The 11,124-nt window shown below is 35.5% G+C and overlaps 1 protein-coding gene across 2 annotated transcripts in view; it reads left to right on the top strand.

Annotated features, from left to right (window-relative positions):
* PGR (progesterone receptor) overlaps positions 1 to 10,922 on the top strand; it is a 102,180-nt gene extending 91,258 nt beyond the window's left edge. The window contains exons 7-8 of one of the 2 annotated variants that reach the window (XM_006833755.1): positions 6,107 to 6,264; positions 10,327 to 10,922. In XM_006833755.1, coding sequence (XP_006833818.1) covers positions 6,107 to 6,264; positions 10,327 to 10,482 — 314 coding nt within the window. In that variant the 3' untranslated portion in view covers positions 10,483 to 10,922. The remainder of the gene's footprint in view (positions 1 to 6,106; positions 6,265 to 10,326) is intronic. The other variant, XM_006833756.1, reaches the window with a different exon arrangement.
* The last annotated feature ends 202 nt before the right edge of the window (positions 10,923 to 11,124 follow it).

Here is an 11,124-nt window from a genome sequence, read left to right as displayed (position 1 = left end):
GGTTCAGACGACTTTGCAGTCTGATGCATTAGCCCACAGCGCCACAACAGGACTCCAGTAACTGATTAATACTGTATAAATATAAACTGTGCTTACTTTCACCCTTACCCTAAAAAATGATTTACTATTAATACAAACCATTTTCATGACATTATCCCCATGATCAGAATCAAGTTGATGACAAGGGGTTCATCCATATTATGTCCAAATATGGTAATAGCTTCAAAGTTCAATCTGGTACCAGAACCTATTTAGCATGTCCCAAAAGGTTGGATCTAAAGCTAGAAGGAAGGAAAGTATGACTTCATTTACCACTCATGCCACAGTTCAATGTGTTAGTAAGAATAAAAGGTGTGGGGCTTTATCTGTCCAGTGCTGCACTGTTTTCTAGTAGCTTACATTCTTCCATTGGATCTAACTGGAAAATGAACACTAAGTAATTGAAGGATTTCAGACAAGGTCTGGAAGTAACATGCATCACTTCAACTGATTCCGAAGCCCATTTCAATTGCAGAAGAACCTGGGAAATGCAGCCTAGTTATGCACAGAAGAAAAAGAAAATGGGTATTGTGAAACATGGCATTATCACTAGGATAAACAATTACCCATTTCACTCTCTTGGACCCAGTGAACACACACACCCTTGCCTCAATGAATAGCAACTATTACCATACTTTGTTCTCTGGATCCCTATGGATCTGTGTGGGGAAACTACAAAGAGCTGCTTTTCCCCTTTTCGGCACCATGGGCAGGTTCAGCCCGCAAATGTTCTAACTGACCCTTCCTTGACACATAGTGTTTGAAAGAGAGTCCTAAGGATCTAAGACCTTCCACTGAAGGATGAGCCAAGGCTCTTTCTCAGTACCAACTCTACAGGGTCTTTTTCCTAGTAGCCCAAGTCTGGTGTGGCACTGGACTGCTAACCACAAGGTTGGCAGTTCAAACCCACCAGCTGCCCTTGGGAAATGATACAGGTCACTATCTATGAGTTGGAACCAACTCAGTGGCAGTTAACAACAACACCAACTCCAAGTGGTTGGGTGTGTGCGTTAGTATTAAAGTCAGAAAATTAAACTCTTGAAAAGGAAGATTTCCTCATGAAATCTATGTGAAGACAGGGACCACTAAGGGATCTAAGGATCCACAGCTCTGTTCCGCCTACCACACACACCTAGGTATCCTATGTAGAGCAAAGTCTTTCAACCCTAATTTGGTGAAAAAGCATTATGTGAACAAAGGCCACCAGTATGAGACTGATCAAGAGAGTCATCTTTAATAATTTTAATAGTACAGCAGATAACTCTTGTCACTCTTTCAGTTTTCACTTTTACAGCAGACCTATAGCACTTAGGTCACAGGTAATCCCAATTAATACATTTATTAACAGAATTCTGTATTTAGTCATAGGGTACAAAGGAACTCTGGTAGCATAGTGGTTACGAATCGGGCTGCGAACCGCAAGGTCAGCAGTTTGAAACTACCAGCTGCTCCGCAGGAGAAAGATGAGGCTTTCTGCTCCCGTAAAGATTTACAGCCTCAGAAACCCTGTACAGGGTCACTATGAGTCGGAACCGACTCCACGACACATAACAACAACAACAACATTATGCTAGGGTTCCAAATTATACATAACCAAACTTTTAAAGGAGAAAAGGTGAGAGTTGTTTTTTTCCCCACTGTATGCCTAGTGCAGATCAAAAGGTAGACTCTGCTCATTCAGGAATCCAGGCAGATGGAGACTTTCTGCTGATACAGGCTTCCACAGTGGTAAAGGGAAGAAGTAGCACGCATAACTTCCACTCACCTATCATCAGCCCAAAGCAAGGTTCTTGGCCACATGTAACTTTAAGAGAAAGGAGAAATGGAAATATTTGGTGAATAGTACTAAAGACTTCTACAGATTCTAATAAAAATCCTAATGACATTTTTAAGGAGAAAATTTAACAAAACTATTGAAAATATATCTTTATAGCTTTCAGAATATATAGACAAGAATATTAAAATATTGGAGAGTGAGGAGAATTAGAAAGCTATAATCAGTAATACAATATGGAAGCAGAATAGATAAATTAATCAAATTAGACTAGTACAAATTGGAATATAGTGGAAACATCACAGGGCACTAAGTGTGGAACAATTGTTGTTTAGAAAATTTGCTTTATATTTGGGAAAAAAAGCAACTTGGATATTTAGTTCAAATTATGTACTAAAATAAACACAGAATTGATTAACTGTTTCATGTAAACACCTAAATAATTTAAAAGCAATATGAGTGTATTTTCAAGTCTCATAATGTGTTTGTTTTTTTTAAGAATAAATGCAGTGGGAAAATTAGTAAAGGGAAATTTAAATGATTTGATTCTTAAGAAGCTAGACCTCCAAATTTACCATTAAAATGCGAAATACAGATCTTCAAGAAAAGATGGATGATTGAACACACACTTTTAACATTCTTCTCTCCCAAGCTACACTAAATTATTAGTAAAGGGTTTTTTTTTTCAGGAATATAATCACAAGGGCAAAGAGAATGAGAGAGGAAGCAATAGCAACAAAATTTGGCAAGCTGGTAAGCAGAACTAAGTTAGCATGTCTGAAAAGGTTGGATTCTAAGCCGGAAGTAAGGAAAACCAAGAAGTACCTTGATTTGCATGACTGAGCCTCTAGCGTGCTCTGCAATTGCTGACATCAATAATTTCTTGAAATGAGAGTGAAGGTGGAGTTAGAAACAGGAAGTTATGTTGAAGGTCTGTTTAAGAAAAATTTCCCTTCCAGATTCTCTTCCAGATATCATCCAACCAAGTAAATGTGCCACTTCGACTACCTCAGGAGAAGATGCAATAAATGGTCCTTGAATCAGGAAGTGAAGGCAATATTGAGGGTGGGGGGTTTCTATTCTAAAAACAGATTAAGATTGTATAGCACATGTTGAAATATTTCCCCTTGCATATTGTAGTTCATATCTTCCAGATATGAAAGATTCTTCTGTGCACAATCCATTTAGCACAAAAGAAAAATAACTAAATATACTGACATTAAGAGTTTCCTTTGGAAATGTTGTTGCTGTTGTTAGGTGCCATCGAGTTTGTACCGGCTTATAGGGACTCTGTGTACAACAGAACAAAACACTGCCTGGTCCTGGGCCAACCTCACTATTGTTGCCACACTTGAGACCATTGATGCTGCCACTTTGCCAATCCATCTTGCTGCAGGTCTTCCTCTTTTTCTCTGACCCTCCACCTTCCCAAACATGATTATTCCTTCTCCAGTGACTGGTCCCTCCTGACACTATGTCTGATGTATGACAGATGAAGATTGGTCATCCTGGCCTCCAAGGAGCACTCTGGCTGTACTTCTTCCAACACAGATCTGTTGGTTCTTTTGGCAGCCCATGGCACTTTCAATATTCTTCTCCAACACCATAACTCAAAAGCATCAATTCGTTATTCACTGGAAATAAGCAACCAGATAATTCTACAATAAAATCCATAGTCAACAAGTACTTCCCATTCAATTCTAACTACAATTAGATCTTTTTAACATTCCATCCTTAAGCAAACACCCAAGGATCTTCAGGTATGGAAGAAACACATGTGACATGAAATATATAAAGACAAAAGAAACAGAAAAAGAAAGAACTTAGAGGAAACAGAGACCATGTAGATCTCTATATGTGAAAGGGAGTGTGGGATAAGCACTGGACTGGGAACCACCAGGTCAGAGGTTCAAACCCTCCAACAGTTTCACGGGAGAAAATTGAGGCTTTCTGTTCCTGCTAAGATTTACAGCCTTGCAAATCATATACAGTGTCACTCTGAGTCGAATTCAACTCATTGGCACTTAGCAACAATATATGTATATATGGAACCGTTTGGCACAGTTAAGTGTTTAGTTGCTAGTGATTCAAACTCACTAGCTGGTCTGCAGGAGAAAGCTGCAGCAGTCTGGTTCTATGAAGATTATAAAGGCTTTTTGCACAGGGAAGACTAATAGTAGAAGCAGGAGTACAGAATGAAGAGAATACAGTCCCCTCTGTCTCCTCCCTGTCTTCTTCCCCCATCTGTCCAGTATGGACAGATGATGAATAGTTCTGTTCTGTAGAGCTCTAAGCTCAAAGAATTTTACTAAGGACAATCCCAAATTTATTTTAAGGTTGGGAAATAGAGGATCTTATGAAAGGATTGACAATGTAGAGTAATTGGTTTAACCAAAAACAGAACTCACAGGGGTACAGGGAAAGAAAGCTGGGAGGAAACATTTGACAGACAAGAATAGTACAAATCATAGTGAGAATGATAGAAATGATTTTTAGTGTTCTGAGCAGTGCTGAAGGAACACATAAATAAGCTATCTATATAGTCTTAGCAGTGATATTCTTGAGGGAATCATGAAATTTTAAAAAAAAAATATGCAAATTAAACTTAGTAAGTATAGGAAAAAATGTAAAGTTGTTTCACTGTCAGCACTAACCCAGGCTCCAATTTAAATTTAGAGAGGAGAGTAAAATGTCTTATCAGTTTGATTGCATAAGCCAGTGGGACTTTTTTGTGCCACTGCACAGTCCAAATCTATGTGTTCATAAAAAGGACATAAAAGGAGTTCATCAGCTTGTTCTCTACCTGCCATTTCTGATATGTCTACATTCCCGCCTGCTAAGGAGCTCTGGTAGCGAAGTGGTTAGTAATCGGGCTGTGAATCTTAAGGTCACCAGTTCGAAACTACCGGCAGTTCGGTGGGAGAAAGATGAGGCTTTCTACTCCTGTATAGATGGACAGTCTTGGAAACCCTATATAGGGTCACTATGAGTCACAGTATGACTCCAGATCATTAGTTTTTATGTAAAGGTATCCTGGTGTGGCGCTATAGGATCAGCATGGGACTGTGAAATACAAGGTCGGCTTTTCAAACCCAGTAGCTGCTCCTCAGAAACCCTGTGCAGGATTGCTGAGAGTCGGCATCGACTCGACAGCACTTAACAACAACAACAATCTAACCTCAACATATAAAGATAGCTGAAAGATTTTATAAAATTTTTGAAATTGCTTCTTTCCTAAGTTGTATGCCATATTCATAAAGACAAAATGACATGTCTACATTTTTAGCATACATTGTGGTCATTTTATTATTAGTCTTCCTAATGACTCATTACAAAAAAATAATTTTTTAGATAAGAATATTATATCTTTGAAGAGAACAAAAATTGCACCTCTCTTCCCACAGCAAATACATAATCTTTTGAGAAATAAGAGAAGACAGTAAGGCATATGTTATATATATATATATTAAAAATCACGTTTATTACTGATAAATCTGGGTTGGAGACAAGGTTTCTATCTGTGAGCAGCGCACTTCCTAAGATTGAGACTCAGTCACAGCCAACTCAGGGGAGAACATGTGCTCCACATTGAAAACCATTTCCGAAGCAAAGGGATGAAGAAAATGAGCTATGCTTACCACTCCCTTCCAGACACATCACATTTCACAAGGCCATTCTTTCTCTAACAGAATGGACTGAAAAAATTAGAAATGCTACGCCCCGCAGCATATATATGAAACATTACATTTTTTCTTATACTTACTTAGTTTAATTTGCATAATTTTTTTTTAAATTTCATGATTCCCTCAAGAATATCATGAGCTTAATAGACATAAATAATATCTTATGTGAATATGAACCTTAATAGCTTGGAGTTCCAAGTCTAAAAATATCTGTATATTTAACAATTCTCTGTTTTTCTTTTTCAATCATCTATTAAAATGAAAAAACCAGATAATTGTCCTACATGCAATTGGAAATTAAGTTAAGCCAAGTTTTTGAAATAGGAATGTGGAATAATATCAGCATATCTTTGAAGCAAGTATTAAGTACATAATTCATAATTCACTCATACAGCTGGAAGATGGGTAGGCTGAAATATGCTTCAACTTACCTGTTTGTTCTTCTCATATTCGTCTCTCCAGTTGACTAGAAATTTATATGTTTTTATACTACCAGTTACAATCTTTCCTATTTAATATATGTATAGTTACATATCAAAATAAATCATCAATACATAGCTTAAAATAACAAGTATAAATTTAACTGTCCCTTGTAATTGTCTTATTACAGTTCCTTTGGAAGGACTAAGAAGTCAAAACCAGTTTGAAGAGATGAGGTCAAGCTACATTAGAGAACTCATCAAGGCAATTGGTTTGAGACAAAAAGGAGTTGTCTCCAGCTCACAGCGTTTCTATCAGCTTACAAAACTACTTGATAACTTGCATGATGTAAGTGCTTTCTCATCCAGAATATCAGTGACAATTCTCTGAAATCCTAAAACTTTTTAAATGTTAATTCTCAATTTTAATTTATATGTTGCCTTCAAATTCTTATTTATAGCTACATTTTAATAGAATATTTGCATCACAGTACTCCAAATTTACACAGAACTTTTTTTTAATCTCTCAATATTGTTGTTGTTAAGTGCCATTGAGTTGGTTCTGATTCATAGAGACCCTGTATAGGGTTTCCAAGGAGCAGCTGGTAGGTTTGAACCACCGACCTTGTGGTTTGCAGTTTTAATGTAATTCAACCAAATGTCCTTTTATTAGTATTTGCATAATCTAAGGGTAATTGTAGTGGTTGATAGGAATTAGGATATATTTTCTGAATTTGAATTTGTTCTTAAATATTATAGCCTAAAATCAGAAAAAATTGTTTATATCTGTGAAAAGAAAAGGTTTGGATGTGGAAACCCAAACACACATGTCATTTTGGATGCAAGTGTAAATTAACATTGCTGATGGACAATCCAGCAGTATATAGCAAATGTTAACATTGGCTTACTTTTCAAGTTTTTACTCTTTAAGATTTATCTTAAAGAAACAATGGTAAGCACTTAAGGTATATATGCAAGGATGTTCACCACAGCATTACATCTAATAAAAACAAAAACAAACCCACTACCATGAAACTGTTAATCTTTATAGGAGCAGACAGCCTCATCCTTCTCTCATGGAGCAGGCCAGCACATAACCCATCGTGTCATCAGGACTCCTTTATTACTTCTAATATAGAAAAAAAAAAAAAAAAAAAACCTTAGGAACGCCAATACCAATCTAGTTTATTTGGTAAGACAAGGCATAGTGCATGCAAACTTTTATTGCTATGTCCAACATCACCATAAAATGACAGTAAAGTCACATAAAAGCTCCCCACTCACTAGCATAGAAAGAACAAGAAGAATGAGAATAGCAGAAGGAGATGTCAACAAAGGTAGGAACATAGAAAACAGATGAACAAGTGGAAAAGCAGTGTTGACAGAATAGAGAAAGCAGAAACAGGCCTAAATGACATATAGGAAACAAAAGAATTCAGAAGCCCCAAATTTTACAAAATTGCATGGGGGTTGCAAAGAGAAAGATTATAGAAAGTGAATAATGAACAGTTGTAACCCCAAATCTCTACTCCCATCCTACTGAACTAAGCAATTGCCCCTCCCTAATCTCTGCCTCGGGCTGTGAGCCGTAAGGTCAGCAGTTCAAAACTACCAGCCACTCCACGGGAGAAACATGAGGCTTTCTGCTCCCGTAAAGATTTACAGCCTCGGAAACCCTGTACAGGGTCGCTATGGGTCGGAACCAACTCGATGGCACTTAACAACAACAAATCACTGCAGGAGATGGAAGTTTACTCTGGAGCATAGGAGCCAGAATTTACTCAGACACAACAATGTGTGTCTTAGAAGCTACATTTAAATAGGAGACTAGGTGAAATTTTTCACACTGATTTGAGTGAACTCAGTCTTTCTTCCACTATGATCCCAGCATAATTATAATCAGAAGATTAGAGGATTTTCATGCTGGAACTCTTACCAAATGAAAGAGAAAAAAGCCTTAGATACTAACAGGGATTCTTCTAATAAAAATTTTGGCTGGCCACCTATTGTTTATGGCACTATAGGGTAAGCATTGGACTGCTAACAACAAGGTCCACAATTCAAAACACTCAGCCATTCTCACAGACCATATACAAGGTCACTATGAATCGCAAAAACTGGATGGAATACCACAACACCTATCCATGCTAGAGGTGAGCCTACTCATGGGCCAGCACCCTCCTTGCTGCCAACAAACACACACGTGCATGTACACACATATGTACATATATAATTTTAACCAACATTTTAGGCTTTCCTCATAGATACGGACAGGTAAAATTTGACCAATTGGGTAAAGCTTCTAAAATGAAAGATAAAAGACAAAACAAACAGAAAAAAAAGTAACTTGGTAAAAAAAAACACCAGTGTAGACAACAAACAAAAGCAAAAATAATAATAATAATAAGTATCCAGAGAAATAAGAATGATATTGTGTTCATGAAATAAGAATAGATCATATTTTTAAAGGTAGGAGGCATTTAACAAATAAAAGAATACTTTTGGATGATTACAGAAAATCAGAAATTAAAAATTCAATAGAAGGACTAAAATATAAAATTTAAACTCCAAGTGGGGGAACAAAAAAAGGACCAAGACATGGAAATTCGAGAGACAAGATAGCAAATTTAGAGCATCGGTACAGAAGGTTCATCCTCCAATTTATAAAAAATTCTAAAAGAAATGAAATACAGAGAACTAAAGAGAGGAAAGTATGTAAGAAACCAAGGAAGACACGTAATTAGAACTGAAGGATATATTTCTAATCCTAAGGGCCCAGTGTATAGGCACAGTACAATGGATGATATTAGGCCAATACCAAGACACATTATTGTAAAATACAGCACACCAGTAGAAAATTAATCTCCTAAAATATACCAGTGAGAAGAACAAGTCACATACAAAGGATTAGAATTCAAAATGACATTGAAGTTCTCAACAGCAACACTGGAAGCCACAAAACAGTGGAGCAATGCTTTCAGAATTCTAATGGAATGGGAAATCTTCAAACAATTTTGTGTCTAGCCAAACCATCAAATAAATATGGTGGTGTCAGACATGTAAGGTCTTAGAAAGTTTACCTCAAATATAATCTTTTAAAACAGCTACTAGAGACCTCGCATAACAAAATAATGAATACTCTTGAAAAATAAAAAAAATTAAAAGTCATATAAGAAAGGACATGTAATCCCACAGAAAGTGATACTCTTTATAATGTTAATGCTGCATCCTGACTTTGCTAAAAATTTAAATACAGCTTCTTAGAGAATAGGAAAGTAGAAAAAGTTAAGGAGAGGAGAGATTTAAGAGAGTTCAGTTTTCATTTTTCATTGTAAAAACTAAATCAATAGTGTCAAATATTTGATAATAAGTATATTAGAACTCTAGAGATAAATACTAAAAGACACATACTAAAAAAGCTTAACATGGTTGTGCCTGGGGAACTAGCGTAAGGATGGGAAGAAGCAGATAAGCACATTCCTGTGGCTTGTTTTAGTAGTAGCTGCTCTTATTGTTTTTGTTGCTATGTGTCTTTCAGTACAGTGTAACTTTTAGAAATCATGTCTATGAGTTTACTTTGATCAAAAATAAAAAAAAAATTATAATGAATTTTGTTAGGCTGCTTTTATTGACATGGTAATAGTCAATATATTTTTATATTTGTATTTTTTTTTACTAACCATTTTGTTTTGGTGGAGTGCAATTGTTAAAACAGATTACTAAATCAAATTTATAAAATAATTGCATTTTAAAATATATATTTGAGGGAGCTTCACAAAGTTCATGGGAAAATTGAACAAAAAAGTAATGGAATTTTTCCATGTTTCTTTCAAGTTTTGCTTTTTATACATATAAACTGACATGTAAGGAGCTCTGGTAGCTTAGTGGTTACAAATTGGGCTGCGAACCTCAAGGTCAGCAATTTGAAACTACCAGCTGTTCCATGGGAGAAGGATGAAGCTTTCTGCTCCTGTAAAGATTTATAGCCTCGGAAACCCTGTACAGGGTCACTCTGAGTCAGAACCAACTCCATGGCACATAACAACAACAACAAACTGACATTCCCAAATATACAATGTATACATAGTTTTTATGAGGAGATTTCAAAAAGTTCATGGAAAAATTCTATTACCTTTTTATTCAATTGTCCCCATGTCAGTTTATATGTATAAAAAGAAAAAGCAAAACTTGAAAGAAATGCACTAAAACATTCAATCCTATGGAATTATGCATAAATTTTACATATTTAAACCTTTCCATATCATCAGAATTTTCCACAAAGAGTATGTAATATTTTGCATATTGTTCTAGGCAGTGGAGGGGGATATTTCTGAATAAGTTGCCATGTTTGAATAGCATATGAGTTTATTCTTTTTCTTACCTGTTCCTTATCTATTCATTAAATCAACAGCTTGTCAAACAGCTTCATTTGTACTGCCTGAATACATTTATCCAGTCACGAGCACTAAGTGTTGAATTTCCAGAAATGATGTCTGAAGTTATTGCTGCACAATTACCCAAGATCTTGGCAGGGATGGTGAAACCTCTTCTTTTTCATAAAAAGTGAATGTCATTGATTTCTTTTCTAAAAAAAATTAAATTTTGTGGAATGTCTTTCTGTATTTGTTTTTGTCAGGGTTATGAGGTTTCTCCATTTTTACAATATTCTGCTCAAAGCCTTACACTTATAACATATCATATTACGTAAATTAAGAAGCAAAGTTGTGAACTTCTAGTTTTCCTTTATACCATATAACCAGTATTTTCAAAGTGCTTTGTGTACCTGTATTTTCTTTAAGAGTTTACCAGATTGAAAAAGTACTAAAATTGATTGTTAAACTAAACTTAATCATATTCATATTATTCCATACCATTTAAGAGTGGGTTTTTTACTTTTGCATCTAAAATATTTACTTAGAGAAAAAATTCTTAAACATAATAATAAAGAGCTTATTATATGTTACTTCTAGAAGGAAAATTATATTTCCAAAAAGGGAACTTTAAAATAGTTTGAGTGTATATATATTTTTTGAGGAAAAGATTCATAACCTTCATCGGATTTTAAAAGGGGCAAGAGAGAGAGAAAGAAAATATTTTTTAAAAACTACTTAGCTTAACATTTCTCAAACTAGAAATAACAGCTCTTATATTTTCAGACTGTTTCCCAGATTGGAAACACAAATTTCCAAGAAAGTTATTAAATAGAGCC

This window comes from Chrysochloris asiatica, unplaced genomic scaffold, assembly GCF_000296735.1.
Source record: "Chrysochloris asiatica unplaced genomic scaffold, ChrAsi1.0 scaffold00008, whole genome shotgun sequence".
Taxonomy (NCBI): Eukaryota; Metazoa; Chordata; class Mammalia; order Afrosoricida; family Chrysochloridae; genus Chrysochloris; species Chrysochloris asiatica.
The sequence above is the reverse complement of the archived record's forward strand: the minus strand, read 5'-3'. Positions and strand labels throughout refer to the sequence as shown.